This window comes from Lepisma saccharinum, chromosome 26 (assembly GCF_977018435.1).
Source record: "Lepisma saccharinum chromosome 26, izLepSacc3.1, whole genome shotgun sequence".
In the NCBI taxonomy this organism is placed as follows: domain Eukaryota; kingdom Metazoa; phylum Arthropoda; class Insecta; order Zygentoma; family Lepismatidae; genus Lepisma; species Lepisma saccharinum.
This window is the reverse complement of record NC_139254.1, coordinates 50681034-50708723: the sequence shown is the minus strand read 5'-3', so window position 1 is coordinate 50708723 and position 27690 is coordinate 50681034. Positions and strand designations below refer to the sequence as shown.

General features: G+C 36.8%; 1 protein-coding gene across 4 annotated transcripts in view; it reads right to left on the bottom strand.

Moving 5' to 3' along the window:
* The window catches only part of LOC145979793 (condensin-2 complex subunit D3-like), a 183229-nt gene that overhangs the window by 62435 nt on the left and 93104 nt on the right, over positions 1 to 27690 (bottom strand). For 2 of the 4 annotated variants that reach the window (XM_083112785.1, XM_083112782.1), the window contains exon 11: positions 20266 to 20319. The exons of the other annotated variants lie outside the window; for them this stretch is intronic. In XM_083112785.1, coding sequence (XP_082968911.1) covers positions 20266 to 20319 — 54 coding nt within the window. The remainder of the gene's footprint in view (positions 1 to 20265; positions 20320 to 27690) is intronic. 4 annotated transcript variants of the gene reach the window in all.

The following is a 27690-nucleotide window of genomic DNA, read 5'->3' as shown; positions in this document are numbered from 1 at the left end:
TGAGTTCCGATATTGATTTAGGCTGTATAAGATTATACAAATTAAACAAATCATACGTTCTGTGCCCTATTGGTGCTAATAGAACATGTTTAGCCTTATCGTCGGAAATGTCTGAAGCTTTGCAGAAATGGTCCAATCTATAGAAGTATTGTTTAATACTTTCCTGCTCTCTGCAGAATTCAGAAAGTTGTGACAACTTTTGCATTGTGTAGAGAAATTCTTACCTCCCACAAACAGCTTGAAGAACAATCACGAGAAATATGCAGAATTACGACAAATAAGTATAAAATGAAGTCTCCAAGATCCTCGTCGCCATTGTTGAGTTTTGGGTTCTTTCTGTTCTTCAGTAAACCAGGAAATGGAGTAAAGAACACGACTGAAGTTCCAACACAAACAAAAGTGTATAATTCACGAACACAATAACAGAATTAGTACAACTTACATAATGGTATAAATGCATGAAGTCTCGTCGCGAAGGATGGCTATGACTTTGAGGCATACACGACGGAAGCTATAACACTGACTGATGACAAACAACATTCAATAACCAGATCTGGCGTGCACTAATGATGCAGATCAGGTCTGGCGTAAATGTGCGTATATGTTCAGTCGGTACACGGCAACTGTAGTACCAGACCTTTGTGGCAAGTATACAACATTTTTTTGGCAATAATTATATTGACACGATAGGAAGTGCCAGCCTCTCTTAATGTTTCCTCTGTATGGTGTACATTGTCAGAGACATGAATGCTGCTTGTTTGTCACACGAAACACAAGTCTTGATGTATGTATATGATGTGTCCATCTGTGAGTGCTCGTTTCAAAAGTTTCTTCTCATGCTTTGATGAGCAAGGACTTTCAGAAAACAAATGGGAGGATGAAGCATCTGCTTTTAGTCTTGATAAGTATTGATATTAGTCAAATTGGCACTACACATGCGATGAAATTTTTCAGCCGATAAATCATGCATCTTTATTCTCAATCAAAATTTCTGCTCACGGCAGCACTGTACAAAACTGTCTATATGTTTTGGTGAATGCATTTCCCCCACATATAATATAACTTCTCGGGTCCGTCTTCTGTACAGCAGACATTTCAGCTGTAATAACTAATAACAAGTATACACATATGTTATGATGTTCTTCTGAACACTCCCAAATGTTTACCTCATTTTCACGTAGCTATTTCACCTCAGCAACTGCTGTCTTGGAGACCAACGAGGCTCTGGCATCTGAACCTACGGCCAGCACAATCCTTTGTAGTGTTGTTTGATTTGAGATTTTCATTTTAAGTGCACTTTATGTACAGATAGGAAAATCCGGAGTGGACCTACAATTTAAAGTGGGATCCGAACTACTTTGTGCCTCCACAGGGTATTGAACCCGGGTCCCCTTGTTCACAAAGCAATGACGTTACACTAAGCCATCGGGGAGGCTACCTTTGTATGGTTGTATGTATGGTCTCCTGTGTATTGCTCATAGGAATATATGTGCTGAGTGCTCCAGTACCGCCTCGGTTTTTACCCTGGTAAAGAGATTTTAGAGACACGCATGGTGATTTTTATACATTGTAAGGGGCTTGGCCTCATATAATATGACGGGTGAAAATAGCCTAAGTGCTGACGCATACAAAATTTTAATTTAAATCAATCAATAACATTCTTCCATGAACATCGGTAACAATTAAACAAAATAAATGGCTAGTTAATACTACAACAGCAAAAACAACTATTATGATTATTATTAAATGTGATTGTATGTATACAGTCATAGGCGCCGACTCCATGGGGCTTGGGGGGGCTCGAGCCCCCCAATGCTAACGATGTGGGGGCAGAGCCCCCAAATAATTTTGCTTAAGATGTGCTTAAGATGATCTAATGTATAATTTTGCTTCTCTTGTGAAGTTTACTCTGAATTGTGCCACATGAACTTAACTTTAAATACACATTTGAAATGTTCTAGACCAGTAACTTTGGGGGCTGAGACTGCTAAACCATCAACTTTGGGGGGCTACGACCAGAGATAGCAAAACACATGACTTATTACTATATACTAAGTATGTAATTATGGGTATTGTTAAAATTTTTACTAAAAAGAGTTTCAAAAGATGATGTGCATGAACTAGGGTAGTGGATGGGACGTTCGGGCTACAAATAGCTCTCACATGACATTCAGAACGAGATCATTGATATATTAGGGACATCTGTTTTGCGCTCCGTGGTAGCAGATATTAACCTTTAGTCCCCCGCCCTTCCATATGTGGAACAAAAAAAGTATGTCCCTGTCAGCCGCAGTTGCATACATGGAACAAACAGCTTTAGATACAATTATCGAGGGTTTGCCACACTTATATTTGTATATTGAGGTTGAAACACTGACAGTTCGTTCGGCAACATGTTTCGCAATCGTGTTTCGAAAATTTCTAATTCCTCCAGCCTCCTTTCTCGGAATATGTCACGTGTTTGGGCTCACCCAAACACGTGTTCGCTCTTCAGTTGACAGACACAATAAATACTTGGTATTTACGATGCTGTTTTCCTCCAAGCTTCCAACGCTGTGATTTAATACTGATAAGGCACACATTCTTCTTAGTTTAGACCTGGTGATCCAGCTGAAGTAGTGGCGTGGGGGGGGGGGAGGGCAAGGAGAGAGGGGATTGGATGAGGTTTGGCGGTGGCAGCTTTCTGTCGCCTCTATGTTAGAAATGCAATGAGCTTGACGATAGCCAGAGGCCAGAAGCATGAGTCTAAATCGTGCGTCTATCCAGAAGTATAGACAAAACAAACGATTGCAAAGGCTCCCTTCCCTCCTTTGTTAGGACTAACAAAGGCATCACCATAAACAGTTCATCGATTTCCGTAAAGCACAATCGTTTCCTTCCGGACATATTTCCACAAAGAGCCGAGTCAACAGGGAAGAAAGATTCACAGTAGCTACACAAGATGCAAGTGTGAACAAAAAAAAGCAAAAGTTCGGGTTTTCTCCCCAAAGTAGCTGGAGAAGAGGGGGCAAAGTCCACATTTTTATGATTTTTTCATTGAAATTCGGGGGATGCAGCCCCCGCCCGTAACCCACCCCCACCCTTACGGTTGGGGCATCCAAATTTTACATTGTTGCATGCACTGATGTTCTGCCTGCAAAAGAAAAGTTATCCGAAGTAGATTGGTCCCATAGTGTCAGTTATAACAATTTTATGAATAATATGCAAATTGGCTAAGATTCGCTAGAGTTTTACGTTTTGCCTTATTATTCAAATTGTATTGCACACACGAACATGAATCAAGTTTCATTCTGTTGCGGATGGTCCATTCTTTGAAAAAAAAAGCAAAAGTTCGGGTTTTCTCCCCAAAGTAGCTGGAGAAGAGGGGGCAAAGTCCACATTTTTATGATTTTTTCATTGAAATTCGGGGGATGCAGTACCCGCCCGTAAGGCCCCCGTGGTTGGGGCATCCAAATTTTACATGGTTGCATGCACTGATGTTCTGCCTGCAAAACAAAAGTTGTCCGAAGTAGATTGGTCCCATAGTGTCAGTTATAACAATTTTATGAATAATATGCAAATTGGCTAAAATTCGCTCGAGTTTTATGTTTTGCCTTATTATTCAAATTGTATTGCACACACGAACATGAATCAAGTTTCTTTCTGTTGCGGAAGGTCCATTCTTTGAAAAAAAAGCAAAAGTTCCGGTTTTCTCCCCAAAGTAGCTGGAGAAGAGGGAGCAAACTCCACATTTTTATGTTTTTTTCATTGAAATTTGGGGGATGCAGCCCCTGCCCGTAACCCCCCCGTGGTTGGGGCATCCAAATTTTACATGGTTGCATGCACCGATGTATTGCCTGCAAAACAAAAGTTATCCGAAGTAGATTGGTCCCATAGTGCCAGAGTTATTACGATTTTTCTCCATTATGTATACGAATTCAAATTTCCCACTCAAAGCCTCGGCCACACTGGGCTTACTTTCGTCAGACCGTGCGGCATACTAAGGGTTAAAAGTCGGAAATATTTGCTATTATGGTTGACGAAACTTGTGACATATCCATCCGTGGACAATTAATATTCTACATACGAACTGTGAATAAAAAAAATGTTATTTTTGAGGAATTCATGGGCTTTTATTAGGAGTGTGCGGGATGGGATCGGGACATGAAAAATTTTCAATTTCCCGACTAAGTCTGGAAATTTTCGGGACGGGAAATGTTCGAAATTTCTGAAAATCTCGAATTCTACACGTCATTTTCACTTTAAGTGATTTCTGGATCAAAAACTAACAATTTACAATAAGTTCCAGAAATTGACAATGCTGAAAACGTCGAGAAATAACGACATTTTAAAATGAGCAATCGCTATTTCCCGACTGCTCGGGATCCCGAAAAGTCGGGAAATCATTTCCCGAAGTCGGGATCGGGACGGGAAATTTTTTTCGGGATCCCCACATTCCATGCTTTTATGAGATTCCGAACACTGAGGCCAAAACTTAAAAAAAGGGAGAGAGTGAGTCATTCATTAATATAGTTCAGTGATCAGAGCCCCCCCCCCAATAATTTTGACAAGTCGGCGCCCCTGTATACAGTATAACAATAATATACTATTCAATAGTCAATACCAGTTACAATACGTGTAATTAAATAGGACAAAGGACACATGCTGCTAGAATAATTTGATGCACACACTACATAATTCATTTGTTTTATATGAATTCTAAGGTGAAAACCAACAAGTGTAATATGTCAAATTAAAGATAAGCATTTACACTACAATGTTTGTTTGGAACATTTTCTTCTCAGATGCCTAGATTATTAATAAATTAATGATAAATATAAAATTAATAGTAAAAAATACGATTCTTTTTTTTTTACTAATCCGTGATTAACTACTTAATGGTTGCTCCTATCGAAACACTAAAGATAACATTAAATATAGAACATATATTACGCTTTCATTGATAAAAAAAGTTCGTTGAGATCGGGCCGTTGGTTTATAGATATATAATCATTTTCTGGAATGTCAACATCCACCATCTTGGATTGGCCGCCATTTCTATTAGCTACCACTTTGAGATGGCAATCATGGTTTTTTGGCATCCATTCATAACCATGTAACTGTGGTATAAAGGAAAATTAGTACCCCCAAATTATACCAACATCTTGGCTGGCGCATAGACTGGCTGGCCCATAGACTAACTGGCATCATAGCACGTAGAATGTCTCTAGATTTAGTATAACTAAAAACAGAATTTTTCCCTTGTAGAATGTTTACCAAAATATCAAATTGGTAAAATTATTGGCAATTTTAACAATATGCATATAGCAACCACTATAATAAAGTGCCATTTAATATATACCATCAGCAAGGAATATGAGACTTTACTTGGCCATCATTTTCTTGTTTCTCACAAGTTTGCAGTTTAAACAGTAACAAAGAAATTCTTTTAGAAAAAATAATCTATATGGCCACCATAAAATGTGCAAGGATTTCTTACATTTTCTCTTACAAATTCTCTGTCATACATCTCTGAAGAAATACATTATTTCACAATATTGTTTGATGTGAAAAACTAGTGCCCTATTTATCATATACATACATAATAGGTGTACAAATAACTTGACCTTACTTGAAAGTAGTAAGGATATATATATATATATACACAAACACAACAGTTAAAGCAAATGGAAATGCTTTCTGTTGCATTGCTTCTGGCAAGGATGGGAAATTGTTTGTAAAAAAAATGGATGTTTGAATATTAACTTAGTTAATGTCTAGCACTGAAGGTTTGTGAATGGAAATAGAACTTGTTACAGTTACAAGACCATATATCTGATCCTTACATTTTTTACAGCCTTCTTTTTTACAAATATAAATATACTATGTAAACATTTAAGTGAAAAATGCAAGTTTCACCAGTGCTGAAACCTGGGTCTCTGGAATTCTAGTACCAACTCCTACGTCCATGCTAGGAAACTCCACTCTGTCATCATCGGTTTTAACAGCAGAAGATCCTCTTGTAGTACCATTCACAGAGATAGCTTCACACAGGTAAAACAGCGGAAGTACAAAATCAGGTGAATCCAGGGCTGGTTCAGTAGCTCAGTGGATAGAACAATAATACAATATACCCGAGTCGTGTTCGAATCCTGGTCAAGAGACCAGGTTTGAATCTTGGTCAAGCCTGCATTTTTCACTTAAATTTTGACATCACATCTCCTGTGCATTTCAGATTACAAGGTAAAAGTTAAATGTATATTATACATAGCATTAAAGAAACAACAATCAAACAATGATTACTAAGAAGGATATGACATATTTTGAATGCAATTAGGTCCTTTCCATTAGGTGCATCTCAATATTACCCTCCATCTTCGTCTTGGCCTTCCTACAGGTCTCTTAGCAATCAGGTTTCCCAACAAGAATCCTGTAAACTCCTCTTTCCTCTCCCATTCCTGCCACATGGCCTGCCCACCTAAGTCTTCTTGATTTAATTAATCTAATAATGTCTGGACAGCAATACAAATTGTGCAGTTCTAAATTACGTAACCTATCATGAAGTTATCACATACACTTTTTATACTTGAATAAATTAATCCATTTTCACTACAAAATATTCAAATCCTTACCACTATAGTAAAAATGACAGTTTTTTCTGGGACGGTAAAAAATTGTTCAACATAAATATCGGTGATAAGAATGTGACTGAAACTTAAGAAAACAACTTTTACTTCCTTATATTTGTCAGGGGAAGAAAAAAAACTTTTCTGACATTTCACAAGCACAGGCCAGTATACAAATATGTACACACATAAGCATGCTGATATGTGTGAATCTTCTCATGCAGTACATATTATGATTTCAAACTCTAATTTGTAGATAAGCGTAACAAACTTCATTACTTCAAAATGCGGTTCAAAGTAGGTGAAAAAGTGGTGGTGGTGTGCACAAATATATCCTTTAATTTAAATTTTTTGAATGAAGTATGAACATTAAAAAATGTACAAAATAGCATAATAATATTCCATTCCATATATTCAAAAAGCACAAGCAGTAATTTTTTCTCACACACAATAAATAGGAATGTACAAGGCTTGGGCAAATATGAATTATAATGTGTAAATAGATCCATACCTGTAATGACTTTATTGAATCCAAAGTACAAGGATCATTTCATAAATAATGCACAAGGTGGCAACACTGCAGAGTGCATGATACAATCATATTAAAAGTTATGCCAGATGAAGTTGCAGATTTGTGTTTGAAATGGCACCTGCAGGTGACTCGGGTAAGACCAAAGATCGTAAATGAAATTTGGAAGTTTATGCAGCAAAAAAACAACATAAATTCACAGTGCTTTGCGTTAAGTTTGTGGTGAGCAAACCATGGACTGCAGACTTTGGGCAAGTTGAAGTCGCAGTCAAATGATGAAGAAGTCCATCATCCTTACAACAACAAAAAAATGTGACCAGCACAAGCAAAGGTAAAGAAAATGATCACCTTTGCTGATGTTCACCAAGGAATCTTCATGACTGATAAAGAGTGTCATACGAAATTAGTGTGACAGCAGCATATTATCGTGCCTAGATCCAAAAGTTACGGAAAAAATGCACAAAAACAGACTTGGCAACTCATCTCGCACTCCCCTGCCTGAGGGAGGTTGTGACCAATTTGCAGAGCAATTGTGAGTAGGAATTATGGACTCACCTGCCATACAGTCGATATGAATCCACCACACTTTGTTTTATTCCCCAAGTTGAAAGAGCCCATGCGTGGAAAATGTTTTTGTTCCCTGGACGAGTTTTCTGCAACGGTACCGGAGTCATCCGCGAACTGAACAACAGTGGTACCCTTACCCTAACTGCCACAGCAAATCTCCAGAGACATTGGAACATGATTATTGAGAAGACTACACTGAAGTATTGTAAGTGGATACTGCCTGACATACAATAAACATGTCTGAAAAAAATAGTGTTCATTACTTATGAAATGACCCACGTAAATAATTTTCAAAATAGTCTTCTTGGCTGGTAATACAATTGCAGCAGCACTCCAGAAGCTTGCAGATGACACTCGGGGAAAGTGTCCTTTTGTTGGAGATGTATCCACTCCTGAACAGCACGTATGACATCTTCATCACTGCCAAACGCTTACCTGCTCAGATGCTCCTTGAGGGGACCAATGAGGTGACAGTCAGACGGAAAAAGGTACAGACTGTTCCATTTAAGTTTCTGGATTGTACCCATAGTTCAAGCTGCCTCATGTGGATGAGCGTTATCCTGCAGAAATGATTGTAACCATGGTTCAAGCTGCCTCATGTGGATGAGCATTATCCTGCAGAAATGATTGTACCCATAGTTCAAGCTGCCTCATGTGGATGAGCGTTATCCTGCAGAAATGATTGTAACCATGGTTCAAGCTGCCTCATGTGGATGAGCATTATCCTGCAGAAATGATTGTACCCATAGTTCAAGCTGCCTCATGTGGATGAGCGTTATCCTGCAGAAATGATTGTAACCATGGTTCAAGCTGCCTCATGTGGATGAGCATTATCCTGCAGAAATGATTGTAACCATAGTTCAAGCTGCCTCATGTGGATGAGCGTTATCCTGCAGAAATGATTGTAACCATGGTTCAAGCTGCCTCATGTGGATGAGCGTTATCCTGCAGAAATGATTGTAACCATAGTTCAAGCTGCCTCATGTGGATGAGCGTTATCCTGCAGAAATGATTGTAACCATGGTTCAAGCTGCCTCATGTGGATGAGCATTATCCTGCAGAAATGATTGTACCCATAGTTCAAGCTGCCTCATGTGGATGAGCGTTATCCTGCAGAAATGATTGTAACCATGGTTCAAGCTGCCTCATGTGGATGAGCATTATCCTGCAGAAATGATTGTACCCATAGTTCAAGCTGCCTCATGTGGATGAGCGTTATCCTGCAGAAATGATTGTAACCATGGTTCAAACTGCCTCATGTGGATGAGCATTATCCTGCAGAAATGATTGTACCCATAGTTCAAGCTGCCTCATGTGGATGAGCGTTATCCTGCAGAAATGATTGTAACCATGGTTCAAGCTGCCTCATGTGGATGAGCATTATCCTGCAGAAATGATTGTACCCATAGTTCAAGCTGCCTCATGTGGATGAGCGTTATCCTGCAGAAATGATTGTAACCATGGTTCAAGCTGCCTCATGTGGATGAGCGTTATCCTGCAGAAATGATTGTACCCATCGTTCAAGCTGCCTCATGTGGATGAGCGTTATCCTGCAGAAATGATTGTACCCATCGTTCAAGCTGCCTCATGTGGATGAGCATTATCCTGCAGAAATGATTGTACCCATCGTTCAAGCTGCCTCATGTGGATGGGCATTATCCTGCAGAAATGATTGTACCCATAGTTCAAGCTGCCTCATGTGGATGAGCGTTATCCTGCAGAAATGATTGTACCCATCGTTCAAGCTGCCTCATGTGGATGGGCATTATCCTGCAGAAATGATTGTACCCATCGTTCAAGCTGCCTCATGTGGATGAGCATTATCCTGCAGAAATGATTGTACCCATAGTTCAAGCTGCCTCATGTGGATGAGCGTTATCCTGCAGAAATGATTGTACCCATCGTTCAAGCTGCCTCATGTGGATGGGCATTATCCTGCAGAAATGATTGTACCCATAGTTCAAGCTGCCTCATGTGGATGAGCATTATCCTGCAGAAATGATTGTACCCATCGTTCAAGCTGCCTCATGTGGATGGGCATTATCCTGCAGAAATGATTGTACCCATAGTTCAAGCTGCCTCATGTGGATGAGCGTTATCCTGCAGAAATGATTGTACCCATCGTTCAAGCTGCCTCATGTGGATGGGCATTATCCTGCAGAAATGATTGTACCCATCGTTCAAGCTGCCTCATGTGGATGAGCATTATCCTGCAGAAATGATTGTACCCATGGTTCAAGCTGCCTCATGTGGATGAGCGTTATCCTGCAGAAATGATTGTACCCATCGTTCAAGCTGCCTCATGTGGATGGGCATTATCCTGCAGAAATGATACAGTCATTTGTGTCATTTTCCTTTTGTTCCTGATAGTGGTCTTTACTGGGCCTTACTGGAACTTTGCATAATATTCTGCATTGATTGCACGACACTATGTGAGGAAATCCAGGTAGCCATAGGAAAGTCGCCAGTATCTTAGCCAGTCTTGGGCCAGGGTGCATATGGTTCATTTTTCACCATTTTGCCGATCTTTCTTAAAGGTATGACAGCCTATTCTCACAATATTATGTTTCAATCTGGCACAAATTTCAGACGATTTGTAGCAGCACAATGTAACCCATCCCCTATTTTTTGGCGAGGAATTTGATAACAATGTGCTGTTCCATGCTTACATGCACCTTTCCTTCACTCATCGTCCTCACAACTAACTCATTGCACAGCGATAACCAAGAGGATGTGCAACTGGCCTAACCAAGAGGATGTGCAACTGGCCTAGAACAGTATTGCGAACCCCAATAGCACACCTGTTCTGACACCAGATGGCAGTGTTGCACTACATACAAATTGTAAGTCATATTTGCCAAGCCTTTACAAATGTTATTCTTCTTTGTAACTGATTAGTGGCGATTCATTCATTCATGTTGAGTTTGGATTTACTTTTAACTACTGTTTTAAATTTTTATATAACTAAACTTCTGAGACTGATTCTGTTCCCGTCCTCAGATTGTTCCACTTGAAGATAATTAGTTAGGCACATATTATTTCTATACAATCAACTATTATGTTCCAAAATAACACTGTAGTACAAAGGGTTACAAGCTGTTGGAAGAATTAATCTCATGATCTGAGTCCATGATACATCTTCTTTAAAACAAAGTGTTCAAAGACTGAAGCAACGTAAACAGTGAAGAAATAATAATCCCAAACCACTTCAACAAAGTAATATGGGAAAATTGAGATACATAACTGTCATCCAAACACTGACATGTGTGAGGGGGATTATTAAGCAAAACACAAAGAAAAATAGCCACATAAAGGCTAATAGAAACTCAACATGCTTCAAACGATTGCTAAAGTTTGTGTAAAGATCACTTTATGCTCAGATACGCTAATCGGGACTGGATCTATAGTCTAAAGTGGAAACTAAGCCTCTGTGAAATGTGCCTCCACCAGGGTCAAACCTGGGATCCCCTGATTACAAGGCATGACAAATATGCCATTGGGGAGGCTCATACTTCAGTGAACACATTCCTAGAAGATGAAAATACTTGCAGGAGACATTCCAAATGATAAATGAAACCTGAAGAAAAAGGAAGGACAACGAAGCACAACAAATACTGATAAGTAAAAAGTGTGACGGTCCTGTGAATCCGCACAATATAATTATATGTTTATTGAAATTATTAATTTCATATTATACAAATCACTTTATATTAACGTTTAAAAAAATGTATAATTATTACTTTGTACAACGTTAATTATGTTTTATGTTATTCATTGCACTCTACGCTGTATAAACGAGATATTTGGAATTCTAACGTTGCTATAGCAACGAGAATCAATAGTCATTATGTGGTAGTGTGTCTGACAAAAATGGAAATATAGGTAATAGTGAACTGCATATTGCTTAGTTATTTCACTAATATATAGACCTATAGAAGTTGTATCTTCACCTTCGCGTTTTATTTCAAATATTTATGAACTAAATGTGATTGTGCAAATAATTGACTTGTGAACGTCACAGTATAATTGGTGGTCCAGTATTGTGGAACGTTATCAGCACGATCTTGAGTGATGTGTTTTGCGTAAGTGTTAACTTACACCATTGTTCTCGTGAATCTAGTTTGTACATAAATTTATATTATGTACGCATTAAGTAATCCTTATAATCTGAGATCCAAAACAAGTCTTACAGCTAGATCTATCAATTGTGGTGATGAACCTGATGAATCACAAAATAAGAATGGTGCCATGAATATGGTGAAGTGCTGCAAAGATCCCGATAAGGAAAGGTTGGTAGCTTGTGAAAATTGTGGCCATTGGTATCATTTACAATGTTTGGGTTTGTCCGATAAGCATTGGGAATTATACCAGTTAAATGAAAATTATTTCTGTAGAGATTGTGATCCATCTTATGATCCGTTCAGTATTGAAGCTTTTGTGCAATGGAAAAGAAGTCAAGAAAATGTTCAAGAAATTGACATTCGTCCTTCTGTGTTGGCAGAGACGTCAACGGGGCAAAGTAATGTTTCTTTTCAAATGTTTGATCTGCTGGCAGAGTTAAGGAAAATGAGCGAGTCACAACAGATGGAATTTACAAAAATTAGGGAAACTCAAGAGTCTCAACAGCTTGAGTTTACAAAAATGAGGCAAACTCAAGAGTCTCATCAGCTTGAGTTTACAAAAATGAGGCAAACTCAAGAATCTCAACAGCTTGAGTTTACAAAAATGAGGCAAACTCAAGAATCTCAACAGCTTGAGTTTACAAAAATGAGGCAAACTCAAGAATCTCAACAGCTTGAGTTTACAAAAATGAGGCAAACTCAAGAGTCTCATCAGCTTGAGTTTACAAAAATCAGGGAATCTCAACAGGAAATTCAAAATTCACAGCAACTACTCAAGCTTGACTTCCACGAATTGAGTACATCGTTACGAAAGGAATTAGCTGAAGTTGCCGAGTCCTGCAAATTAGCAACACGTTCATTACATCAGGAAATGGAAAGAGAAGTGCAAGGACTAACACAGAAAATCGAGGAAGTCAACACTACTTGTACAGAGAATTCTAATAAACTTGCTGGATTGAATGATCAGATTACAGAATGTCAGAACAATGTTTCAGGGTTGTCTCGACAAGTTCAAAGACTTGAAGTCGTTGTGAGCAAGGACGAAATAACGAAGCGCGTGGAAGCATGTGAGGAAAATATTACTAAGTTAACATCTAATATTTCGACTAATGTTGAATCAAGTAATCCTGTACAAGTTTACAGTTCTCATGTGAATAGTAACTGTCAACCTGGTATTCCTGCACGGAACCTAACCTCTCCGAAATCATCTGATTCTTCAGCGTGTGATGTTTCTGATGATGAACACAATCGCATTGCTTCACAAAGACACAAACGTTCTAGAAAAAATCGAGTGAGAACTAGTAATACTAACAAGTTATGTCAATCAACCCGTACTTTATATTCTGATGGTTCTGGTCAGGAAAGAAAGAGGCAAGTAAACCAAAGGTCAGCAAATCCGCAGAATCATCGATGTAATTATCCTGACAATTGTGTGCGTTCGCTTACTCAAGAACCTCGACGGTTGGTAAGATTGAATGAACTTACTGTTCTTCCTAAATATTCTGGAGATCCTGAAAAATCAAGCCCACGTAAGTTTATTAAAACTTTAACGTCCTACTTAGACTTACTGCAAGTTCCTGACATGCAAAGGCTTGAATGTATTACTAATTGTTTTCAAGGACCTGCAGAAGGTTGGTATAATACTCATGTCGATTCGTTTACATCGTACAAACAGTTTGTTGACGAATTTCTGAATCACTACACGTCTTATTCGTTAACTCAGGCTCAATTATCTGAACTTAGAAGTCGTAAATATGATCCTAAATCGACGAATAGTATGGAAGTTTTTGCTATTCGTACGCATTCAGCATATTATAATTTAGTTGATCGTCCGAATGATGCAGAAGTTATTGATATTTTAATCAATCAGTTGCCCACATCTATTGCACAAACAATATTAGCTGCTAGATTAGTTAAAATGGATGATGTAATTGCGTTACTAAAGAGGTTGGATTTAGTGAATTCAAGATCAAACAAGAGTTTTAATGTTCATGATAATGTACGTGAAAAAAATTTCCGACATGATGGGAATAATTCTAAAAGTTTTACCGACAATAATAGTGCAAGGGCAAAACTGAGAGTTCAAAGTGTTGCTAAAAGTTCATCGTTTGTGAACGATGATGAACCTAATGGAAATCAAGGTTCAAGACGTAACGTAAGACCTAATGATAGTGTTCATTTTGTTTCTTCTAGCGAAGAAAATAAAAGAAATAAGATTCCACGTACAGATGTTCCATTTGTTGCTGAAAGCCAACAATCAAACTCCAGCCAGAAGACGATGATATTTAATAGAAATAATAATTTTGGGAAACCTAACCTAACTAACAAACCATATAATCGTTACAGACTTAATGGTGCAGGAACTCAAAATTTCCGGCAAAATAGAAGTCCACAAAGCTCACGATACTTCAACAATAATGGTAGATTTATGAGCAACAGTTTCAATGCCAGAAACGAGCAAGAACAACAGCAATTTACACTGCGTCCTAACTCTCAGTTCTCTAACAATAATTTCCACTCATTCCAACCATGCAGTGTATGTGCCAATTGCGGATATTCGTCTCCTCAGATGTCAACGGGTAACAGTTGCAATGCAACTGCAGTGGTGAATACTCCATTAAATGAAAATGCTCCATCTTTCGATCCAAGAGAAACTTCTTGTAAACAGTTTATTTCTTCTGTCTCTGAAGCAACATTAAACGAACGTCGCGGGTGAACGTGGACCAGTTTGCTCGCACTAACATAATGGAGGGTCCGTCTAAATCATATCGTAGTGATAATATAGGCACAACTTGTCAGTATGCTGTATTAAGTAATTCCGTTTTATCTGAAGTTGATCATTGTTATCCACTTTCAAAATTTTTTCAATTAGATTGGTACGAAGATGAACCTACTTGGATTTTAAATGATACTGGTATACCTACTCCTATTACTGATCAACCTTTGATCACAGGAACAGTTTGCGGTATTACGATACAGTGTGTCATCGACAGTGGAAGCCAGTGTAATTTAGTCAGTTATGAATTATGGTGCAGTATAAAATCAATTATTCCGAGTGCCAAACTGGATACAGTGGATCAACTTAAGTTATTGCCGTTTGCAGGACATCAGAAGTTTCGTGTTGCTGGTCGGAAGATTATAAGTATATTAATTAACTCGGAAGTTTTTACTTTGGAGATATTCGTATTGAAGCAACTGCATGCTGAATTAATTCTCGGAATACCATTTTTAAGGCAATACAAAGCTGTACTCGATTTTAGAAGAAACGAAATTAGTTTGATGGCGTCTACGGGTTCCGAATTGGTTCAGCCATTTAACTCTAGCAAAATCACAACTGATAGGGATCGCTGCCAAATGCAAGAAGTTACTATAATCAAAGAAGCAGAAAATTTACTTGTCGTTTCTCTAGATCAGATCACAACGAAGGTGCGGTCGTGTGAATCACTCAACACGGAGCAGCAGTCTCAGCTTGAGAATTTACTAATAGAATATCATAGGTTGTTTTCTGATCGACCCCGATCTGCATTTGTAGAACCTTATCAAATTGAACTAGACACAAAGGAACCAATCAAGGCACCTATATATCCGGTACCGTTCGCCAAAAGAGCAGCGTTAGAAAAGGAACTAGAAAAATGGAAAGCCTGGGGAATAATTAAAGAGATGTCTTCGCCTTATTTGTACCCAGTACATATCGTTCCAAAATCTAATGGTGAGTGGCGTCCAGTGGTGGATTTTCGTAGTTTAAATCAACATGTAATTTCACCACTTACCCATGTTGAACCGATAAACGAGCTACTTCAACATTTTAAGGGTGCAAGATATTTTTCTTCGATTGATCTCTCCTGTGGATATTTCCAAATACCACTTACGCCCGACTCATATAAGTACACAGCTTTTTCGTATCGAGGACGACAGCACGTGTTTTGTTACTTGCCATTTGGTATAAAATCAGCTGTTTCTGTTTTTGTTGAAAGAATGAATAAGGTGTTTGGACCAGAGACTCATTCATTTCTAATGATATATGTGGATGACATTTTAATATTTAGCCCAACAATAGAGAAACATTTTGAACATCTTGATTATGTTCTACAGACATTGCAGAAGACGAACATGTCCATAAAATTTGCCAAATGCAAATTTTTCCAAACGGAAATTAAGTTTTTGGGTCATGTGGTGTCTGGTTCCGAGATTAAGGTCGATCATGATAAAGACTCAGCTATTCTACAGTTTCCTGTTCCTCAAAACAAAAGGTCACTTCGCAAATTTTTAGGACTGGCAAATTGGAGGAATCGTTTTATACAGGGATTTTCAGATATCGCTAGTCCATTATATCATCTTTTACGCAAGAATGTGCCATTTTATTGGACACCTCAGTGTCAAGAAGCTTTCTTGTTATTAAAAAATGCTCTAATTTCAGCACCAGCATTGAGTCAACCCGACTTTGAGTTGAGGTTTTGTGTTTCTGTTGATGCAAGCCAGAAAGGATTGGGTTGTGTACTTTGGCAAATTGATAATGATGAAATTCGTGTCATACAATATGGCAGTCGTTCTCTTAGAGGAGCAGAGATTACATATAGTACACACGAATTGGAATGTTTAGCTATATTATTTGCTCTGGAGAAATTTGCTATATATCTTAAAGGAACTGATTTCAACTTATATTCAGATCATAAGTCGTTGTCTTGGCTTAAAACTGCACAATCACTTAATTCTCGTCTTACGAGATGGGCTCTCAAACTGCAGTGTTTTGATTTCACGTTATATCATGTCCCAGGAGTTTCGAATAATATTGCTGATACGTTGAGTAGATTTCCGCCTTGTACTTCTTATTCTGCACTTGATGATAAATTATATATCAATCAAGTAATTGTGGAAGATTCACAAGATGATACTTCTTCTATTTGGTTAAAAGCTCAACGAGCAGATGAAAAATGCAATAATATAATTTCTCACCTGGAAGATAGTACAACTGATAAAGACTTTTCAAAGTATCTTCTTCACAACAAAATTCTGTTTTATAAACCCAATTCAGATGAAATTTGTAAACTTGTAGTGCCACGTGAGCTTATACCTTTGGTATTGCACAAAATGCATGATTTAAATGGACATTTTGGTTATCAGAAGGTTTTAGCAGCTTGTAGAAGAGCATATTTTTGGCCGTACATGAGAAAATCAATTAGAAATTACCTGAAAGATTGCTTAGAATGTGCTCGAACAAAGATTGTAGGTCGGCCGTTGCGGAGAGATGAATATCACGTCGTTTCGCACCAACAACACGATTTCCTCTCTATTGATTTAATCGGAAAATTACCAAGATCACGTACATATGAATATCTCCTCACAATTGTAGACGTTATGTCAAAGTTTGTTATGATTTATCCGTTAAGAAAAGCGACTGCCAGGGAAATTATCAATCGTTTTGAAGAACAATATTTTAAACATTACCCTGTATGTAATGTATTATTATCAGATTGTGGAAGCCAATTTACATCAAATGAGTGGAAAGCCTACATGGATTCAAGGAAAATTAAGCATATTACTACCACTACATACAATCCGAAATCTAATCCTATTGAGAGGTACAATAAAGAGATTGTTAGGTTACTGCGATTATTCTGCAATGATAATCACACCAGTTGGTACCCAAAAATAAATTCTATTATTCAGTTATTAAATCATTCATGCTCTTCAGTTACCGGATTATCTCCTAGTGAACTTTTCTTACATGAAGATATGAAGGACTCAATATTTGAAGAAATCAGCTGGCGAGAACAAATTAAATCTTTGCCATGGAAACGCAAATTGTTTTTAGCAGAAATCAGGACTAGACAATCTAGAAGAAGTAGAAAGATTAAGAATGCATTGAACTCGATCAAACTTCGAACAGGAGATTTGGTTATGATAAAAAATAGGCAAGTTAGTTCCAAAATTAACAGCCAGATTCATAAATTGTTCAACTTGTATATTGGGCCATTCCTTGTCAAGGAAATTAAGGACAATAATGCAATTCTTTACACAATGAACCAGCAATATTATGACAAGGTGAACTTTTCAAATCGTCGAGTGTTTAACTGTTCGGAAGAAAAGAGGAATCAACTCTTGTCTGAGAATTAAATTTATGAGAGTAGATACTTGAAAAAAAATGAAACCATTCTGTTTATTATTTTGTACAATTGAATGTTGTATTATGTTCTGATTTGTTATTACCTGTTAGGCACAAATCTGTTTATGTGCACGTTGTTGTCGAATGTCAGATAATATTGTGCATTTGTAACTTTGTTTTAGTTATGTTGATAAACATCTGACTGATTTTTAAATGAAAACTCCTCCTTGCTGTTTCGTAGTTTTCATTTTCCCGGAGGAGGGGAATGTTGTGATGGTCCTGTGAATCCGCACAATATAATTATATGTTTATTGAAATTATTAATTTCATATTATACAAATCACTTTATATTAACGTTTAAAAAAATGTATAATTATTACTTTGTACAACGTTAATTATGTTTTATGTTATTCATTGCACTCTACGCTGTATAAACGAGATATTTGGAATTCTAACGTTGCTATAGCAACGAGAATCAATAGTCATTATGTGGTAGTGTGTCTGACAAAAATGGAAATATAGGTAATAGTGAACTGCATATTGCTTAGTTATTTCACTAATATATAGACCTATAGAAGTTGTATCTTCACCTTCGCGTTTTATTTCAAATATTTATGAACTAAATGTGATCGTGCAAATAATTGACTTGTGAACGTCACAAAAGGAAATAAACATAATGAAGATTTAAGTGAAAATCAATTTCATCTAGTTTTAAAGCCATCCAATAGTTACTCATCTTTCTTGTACGCTTTGAAATTAAGATCTAAAGAAGGAAACAAGAAAGAAAACTCACGAAACAGAACTAAAAATGTGATTATTTTGTGCTTGCAATACGAAAAACGTCACTTCTCCTGTAGAAAGATTAACTTTCACATATACCCACAGTAGTCCATAATGATGTTCAATTCAATTCAAATTTCTATTTATCAATGGTCTATGAAACTATTCTCTCCCTGGGGCCATTAGTTATTAAATACACACACACGTGATAGTGAAGGTGTCACTGTGGTTTCATTGATTGATTTGGTTTATTTACTTTGTTTTTCTGCCATTCTTGTCTTATTGTGAAGATGAGAATGAGTGATGTTATGACTAAATTGATGAAGGAACACTCACGAACAACAGGCCAAGATTTGAACTCAGGACAGCTGGCATCAAAGCATGGTGTGACAAACACTCTGCCATGGAGGTCGGAGGTGTCCCCATGGAAATGCAGGTCAAGTATATAGGTGAGATGAGGCAAATGTCAAACAGCAGCATATTTGGTACACTATTTTTTTAACTTGTGTGCAATTTTATACTTTTAGTGCAAACACAAGTCAAATCTTGCAATTTATTCAACACTAACTTTTAACTAAGAAGACTATTTAAACACTGTAAACCATACACAAGACAACTTAGAAAAACAACCACCAAGTTTCATGATGGATGTGGTAAATGCAGTTTTAGTATTTTATACGTGAACTTTGGTGTTTCTGCATTGCAAATTTGAATGTTTGGATTTCCGATGATGGAAGCCAACACAGATGCCAGCGGAAAGCACAGCAGACAATGCAAACTGAGAAGCACACACCAGTGTCACCAGATGGGAGAAAATGGAAGTACCGCTGCTCTGGAACAAACGAAGCAGTGGTGCACTACCATCTCCGACCCAGATGCTGCATCCTCAGTTAATGATGGCAATGAGCCTTCGAAATTAATCAGGAAACATCAAAATTCGCAACGCGGAAACACCAAACTTCACACACGAAATTCACCAAGTTTGTTTAAAATTCAGTTACACGGCACACAAAATGCTGGATGTACACGTAGACATACATACAAAAACATCTCCCTTCTCTCAGTCCGGGAAGCACCTTTAAAAAGACCCTAATCTGAATTCTTTAGAAACATTACACCATGAATCTCACACAACTGATTCCTTCCAAAGCAAAACATAAAACATGACGTGAAAACCACAGAATTCCCTGCCCAGAGTACAAGATTTATATTCAACTACACAGTGAAGCAAAATAAGCAAAAATATATATATACTCATCTATTGTGGTGCACATTCACACTGCTGTTCAAGCATTCCAATACAGGTTAAAGGGAACATGCCTTGCTTGTAGAATAAATGTAAAAACAAGGTCTTCATGCAGTTTGGTTAGTATGAAGGAAATGTTTTCTTTCATGAAAAGAAGGGCCCACTTACACCTATGGCTTCTGTTAAGTTCATGGTGAAATGCTGACACTATCCTCAGCTAAAATGCATTACTGAAACTAAACTTACAACATACACTGTAATACGAAAATATTTTACTAAAGATAAAAAAAATCAGAATAAATTATTTGAATTACATTTGCGAGACCTGTCTCACATGTCCTCCTTGGAATAACTTCCACAACAAGGCCCTGTGAGGAAAAATATGGTTCATTACATATTACATTCCAAATAACCACTGAACAAATGAATTGTACAGTTTTTGTCTTATTAGATGATCCTGTTTCTGGTGTAAAAACATCACATGTTCTTGGTAATTTACATGATGTTTGTATGGCATGATCATATGTTCATCTTAGGGCTGAACTGATGTTTAAACTCTACAAATCACCAACACTGAACTTGGTAATAATTTAGAAAGTTAAAGTTCATTTTATGCTCAGACTGGGATCTCACTGGTGGTGTAGTGGTAATGCTGTCACCAACGGCCTTGACTCAATTTTGGTGGAGGCTTGTTGCAAGATGATGTTTGAATCCCATTTTCAATTGTAGGTCCAGTTCCGATTGGCATATCTAAGCCAAATGTGCTAGTTGGAACTGATCTACAGTTCAAAGGAGAATCAGAACCAATGTAACTCCACTGGGAATCAAACCCAAGGCCCCTTGATTACATGACAAAAGTGCTAACAATTGTGTTATCAGAGCAGCCTGAAACATAGTTAATATATATGTATTCAACTATAAATGTATACATACCTTACTGTGGTATTCTTCTAGTTGAAGCATCATTTCAACCCAGGTTCGAATCCCAGCCTAGGTATGAGTGTTCTTTGTGAGCGTTCTTCATCAATTTCATGATATCATTACTCATCCTCATCTTTGCAATTAACCAAAAGTGACAGAAAAGGGAAGTAAAATAAACCAAATCAATCATTATTTCAACCAATTAATATTAAGTCTTCATCGGGAGTATAAGGAAACAGAAGTTGATTTAGTTATTATAAACGTAAAATAATTTAAAATGTTTAAAGGATGACCATAAATAAACACCAGTATATACTGTTGTTGAAACGTCAATACTTCAGAGCAATACCATAGTAAGGTAAGATGAAAACGGACAACTGTGGAAATTTTAAATATGAGAATACTAAAATAGCTGCTACTTATTCCTGAAACTCAAATTTGTCAGGTGGGCCTCCCTGACAGCTACTGCTGCCATATTGTTATCAAGGGAGCCTGGGTTCAATTCTCAGTGGAGGTACATTGCACAGTGCTTTGAATCCCACTCTAAACTGTATGTCCAGTCTTATCTGAGCATAAGTCAACTTAAAACTGTCAACTTTGCCACGCAATAAAGGTGGAGAATTCAGTCGCATTTAGACTCTGCAAATGTGTCCGTTAGCAATTTATGGGTCCTGAAAGATAGCTTAATTCAGGTAAAGTACCATTTATTTTTGGGTTTGTACTAGCACAGGTTATCAGCTCATCCCTACATCATCTTCAAAATGTAGGATATCCCAATCTCTCAAGTATGATAAAATATGTCAATAAAATATAAATTTGCTTATCACCAACAGTAAAATATATGTACTGTCACAGCTTACAAAAATTCCACTGCAAAATTACACAAAGTAAGCACAAGGACATTTATTAATACCCCTTCATCTAATGCAATTTTTGAGAACAGTTTAATGCAAAGCTTTGTTGCAATTTACACAAATTTGAAGAGAAAACCCTGAACGATTAGAATAGCAAGGAAAAACTTGGTGTGTCATGAAGACTGAAGAGTAAAGGGCTTGTGGAAGAAGGTGGTGTTATCAGCACCTTGCTCTGGTTTCTTCATCGAAAAAGGTTACTATCAAAATACTGACTTGATACAAATCTGGGGCAATCTAGTCACCATGTCTTGACAACTAAAAAAAAAAAAAAAACTTGCCAATCTTGTAGATGCAATAAGCAACTTATTGTAGATTAGGCACACACAGGAGATGTACTAGCAATTAGCAACTTGTATTTCAAATTGAAACGAAGAACATTTACCTTCATAAAATGATGTCATAAGACCTTCCAAATGCATTTCAATCAATTTCTTTAATTTTTATGTATAGTGAGGTGTGTGGGTATGCTTATACAACTTATGATTCTCAACATACTTTAATGTCAGAAGGCACATACTGTTATACCGACCATCATCTTGTTACCAGCATCATATATATATTCTTAATCAATACAACATGCAAAACCTATCATTTCTCCAAAGAACCCACTTCATCAACAGCTTGTACAAATTGTCACAAAAATAAAATAAACACTATGAGCAAAAAAAAAATAACCTTCTAAGATACACGTGACAGAAATGGTTCCTTTAATATGTTGTGATCTTATGCCTGAATCAAGGATTCCATTTGGTCTTGGATTAACTTTTCATGCATGAATATGCTTAGGAAATGTTTTATGTTCGACTTTAATATTATTAGCAACAGATACTGTAATATGACATTATTTTTTATGCTGCACAGTGAAGTCAATATTTTACCAAAAAGGTTACACAGAATAAAAATTCCACCACACTGCTCAAAATACGACAATGAGAGACTGTTTTATGTTTTTATGTTTGTAGGATTTTTGTAATGCATGACAAAATAAAGTTGTGGATACACAATTGAAAGATCATTGGCTGAAACCCTATGGCACCCATCTTGATTGTTGTTATCCTTGGTGATAAAATGATTTGAATGGAATGGGGCCTTTCATAAAGTTCATAGAAGGTGTATTTCGTTAGCTTATCCTCATTTTTTTCCATGAAAAAAAAACACTTACTTGGCACACTATTCTAATTAACATTCACCAGTATGTAACATGATACATTGCTTAATTTTGCCCATTGTTGCAAGACCAGATGGTTCCTTGTGTTATTTGCTTTTTGGGTAAATTGTGCTCTTTTATATACCTCTAAGTTAATCAACAATGAGACGAGATGAGAGGACTTGAATTTTGAACTGAACATTCCAATTCTGCAGCACATTGCATTAGTTACTAAACCACTGAAGCCAGATTGTTCATTGTTCTTTGGTTGGTCACTAAATAAACATTACAGTGTCAATATTAAATTGAATGGTGGAAATTTGCTTCGGTTGTGGTAGACCAGAGAAAACATGCAAACCTTCAAAGTGATGATGTTGACAAACAATGTTCTCTACTACCAGGGAATCAATGCACATGTGCATGAACAGGAATCCTAATCAATATGGAATGGATTGAATCATTTGAAGACATGGCTACCTCATAGATATAAACAAATGAACATATCAACCACGTTTCTATCAGACACTGTAAATATTTTTTGAGCAAAGGTTGTAACAGCCAAATTATCTGTAAAGAACAACCATCACCGTACATTCTACACATTCCTAAATGATTGTTCTGCATTCTGGTTCATTCTACACATATTTGACACTGCATTTGATGAGGAATAATAACTTCATTCAATTCTTTTCTGACTGCCATCAACAATTGGTTTAGTAAAAACAAATAATTCATTATAATCAGCTCAATGCTTCTTACACGCCATGCATCATAATCTTGCCTTCTCCACAAAGAAGCGCTTTCTTACATGAATAACTGTTTTGTTAATTGATATCACAGTAGATAAAATATTCCGTTAAGCATTCCACATGTTATTATTTCAAATATTATTTCAAATCTAATAAAAGCAAGACACTTGGCGATTATTTTAAAAATGAAGAATTTAATTGCAATGTGCATAAATATGACCATTGCTAAGATTGCCACTTGTTCAATGTTCAATACATTTATCATGTTTTCCAATAAATTAACGTTATGACCTAACATTAAACTAAAAGCACAGAAAGAGCATAGGGATGTTTAGAAATAAAATTCTCAATTTCACTGAACTTTTTCTCTCTATTTAAGTACTTTGATTTTCTGATTTTGTAAAACTTCTATCCCTTGGCACACAAACATTCCAAACTTCAGAATTTAACACTGTGTGAGTAGATAAAATGTAGATATAATTCACTCCTCTCCTCTTTCTAATTAATAATGACTGTGTATGTTCATTTACATTTTCTTCATTAGCACAAAATATTATTATTGCTCAGTTACAAAAAAAGGTGCTGGTAAAGCGAACTATTGTGTGTGTTGGAAAAAAGCACTGGTTGTGGTTATCCAATGGTGTCAATTATTCTCCTCTTCTCAATTGGAGTATTTATGCTCGACAGAAAATAACCATTGTACACAACTTGAACCTGGTTGAGCCACAATTTTCCTCAAACTTTCCATCATAAATTTCCACTCTTCTGTATGTGCTGACAAGCTATTTCTAATGCATATTTTATCCTTTATGGCTTATGTTAATGCTCTCTTGAAATTTGTTTTACACCAGACCTCGCTGTGTAAGACTCAACAAAATATCTGAGCCACGTGTAAGATACCATGATGAAAGATCCCAAATATATGATCACTTTACAATTTGAAAGTGCTTGAACAGAACATCATTTGGAAAGCTAACTGTGAAATGAATCCAGTCAATTAGATACAATGGAACCTTCATTATACAATTTTCAGGAACTTGAGACTGAAGAACTTAAAATCTGGGGTAAATTATAATATTTTCTAGTATTTAGAGCAGGAGTTCTGGAAACATAAAACTTAGATTTCCACTGTGTTTACTGCCATAGGAATGACATATGAAGACATAATTATATTAAACAGCTGGCAATTTCGAATTAAACTTCCACATTTTTTCCTTTCTGCACTCACTGTAATTCCACTTTTGTGTTTTTGGAGACTTTTTGATTCTGGAATCTGGATTCAATTTTCTACCACATGGATTACAAAAGTAATTATAATAAAATATTAACAGTTATTCATATTATTCCATTATCCACTTTGCCAACCATTACAATCCAAACTTTTCTTTTCCATGTGCTTTGATGCAGCTCATACACATTCAGAAACACAGATTTCACCCAATTGCTATAATTTGAATTTTCTTTGTTTTGACATTCTGAATCTTGTCATTTACTATTCTCTGAGTTTGAGGCTCTTATTTCCATTGTTTAATTAATTATTCTTACATGAGAGAGTTTCCTGGCAATTTCTGTTAAGATCTGTTGGATTAACGATTGACACAACTCACACAGAAACATTCATTCCATGAATCTTTTGTTTCTTCCTCGAAGTGAAACATGAAACAGATTGACGAACCGTTTAACTTGCTCCAAATATGTTGTCTGTTTACTACTGCATATTTTCACACTATCTATCAGATTCACTTTGAGCCCCATCTCAAGGAGTGTATGAATATATTTACAATTCTTCAGTTGCTATGTCTTGGAGATATTTTTATATCTTGTCTTGCTATTCTTTTTCTTAAATTATGATACTGGTGATATCACGATATGAGTTTCTCAGTTTCAGTTCCTAATGAACTGAAATAAGCGAATGGCAGTAATCTTAAACCCTGCTATATCACCTTGTATTCAGCAACTACCAACATGGCTGCCTCATCAACAATTTGATTCTCCCTCTGGATAACTTCAGGGTTAGATTAAACACCAAGCAAATCAGCAAAAATTCGAAGTGAAAAGGAAAACATATTTTTGCTTAACACAGTTCAATTAATGTTATGTTAACAGGATAATCACAAGCTGTGGCACGTTACCATAACTTGAAGATATGCGATGACATCCATTCTAAGATGTTACCCACCAACTGGCAAGTTGGTGACAATATGATTTTTATGAGTTTGAGCCCTGTTGCAAACTCCTTATCATCATTACTTTACCACATGTTTCTTCATTCACTCTTGTATGACCTTAAGTGCATAGCAAAATGTATTTTCTATATTTTTGCCACTCAGAAATATTGTGTTGAAGTTGATATGCACAATATACTCATTAATGATGATATGGTCTCAGGAGTAGCAAATCTTTATAGAGAAGATGTACAACTTGTAGTCAAAAGATATGTATAATTTCTACATAACATTTATGGCCTATTCCAAATGCAGACAGGCAGGGAGTGTCAGGGTGATGTCACAGATATCCATGAAACTGAAATATATTATTCTAGATACAAAATGATGAGACACAGATTTTTTTGTTTCCCAAAAAAAAAAAAAAAAAATGTTGACTTAGGCTGCCTCAAAGTTTGGGACCAAATTTTCACGAGTTTTGGAGCCAAAAATTGTAAACGGCTGTTTCTCAGGAACTATTAAAGATATTTGGATTCTGTTTTTTTTATCTGTAAGTTTATTGAAAGCCTTTTCAAATGCATATACAACGAACTTTATATGCAGCTTTTGGGGTGTGCTATGAATGAAATTAAAAAAAAAAATAGCCCCCTTTTGGACCCCCAAAATCTTGAAAAAGCCACCCTCAAGAATTTGCAAAATTTCAGGGCAGTTACAGCAATACCTCAAGTTGAACATATATAAATTTCACGGGGTGTATATGCCTGGTTGTAGTTTTACACAATATTTTAATAAGCACATTGACAAGCTGAAAACTTAAGCATAAGACATTTTTTTATTCATGCTAGGCAATGTGAACTCCCAGTACCGGTATTCATATGTTTGTTCTGTTCATGAAAGCTTTTTCTACACAGGCAGTTTCAGTATCAGAGATGGCATGCAGTCTTCCAGATTGTCCAAGGGGATGTGGTGGAGAAAGAACTTGCAGAATATTTTGCAAAGATATCACACACTGATGTTCTTGTTGCCTAATTCTATCAGGAAATTTATAGCCCTTTGCAGGTCCATGTGGCAGCATGAAATTTACAAACACTTCCTGTATCTCAAAGTCCACTTTAGTTGCTTCTGCAACCCACCAACAGTCATCATATATAACAGCCAAAAACGTTCCCACTTTGATGTCGTGAATTCCACAATACTGCATAACATGTGAGCTGTTTCCCATAGTAACAGTCACTTTTTGTTTCTCATGCTGGGCAGTTCTTGCAATGGAAACTACAATATCATTTCCGGTTCCCTCTGCATGCCACACATGGCTTTTTTGAATCATTCGCACTGCCTGCACATGTACCCACTCTTTGTGTTTCTCATCACGGAATGTTTGAATCTCTGCAGATGGAATGTAAATCAGTGTAACAGCTGATGTATATGTCTGAACAACAGTCTGAAATTCTTCTGCAGTCTGAATGCACTTAATATGCCCTGATGATAAATTGTGCCGTGTAGCAAGGTGCTTAACTGAACCTCCAACACCGTCACATGCTGATTTTCCATGCCCAGTGGCTGTGAAAATCCATTTCTTGCTTGGATATTGGAGTGATCCAAGTTCATGCAGTTGATAACGATTTTTGAACAGCTAGAAGAGCATGCACTGAGTCATGGGTGGTTTCATCGCTTACAATGGCAAAACTTCTTGTACAATCTCCCTTATACGCTACTGCAGTGAATATAGACACCTGGTCGTTTTTCCAGTGGTAGCTTTGTATCTCATCTCGTAGAAGAACTGTCCAGTTTTCAGCGAAATCAACATGAAGTACCAAGTGTTGACTTTCTACTTGTGCTCTTA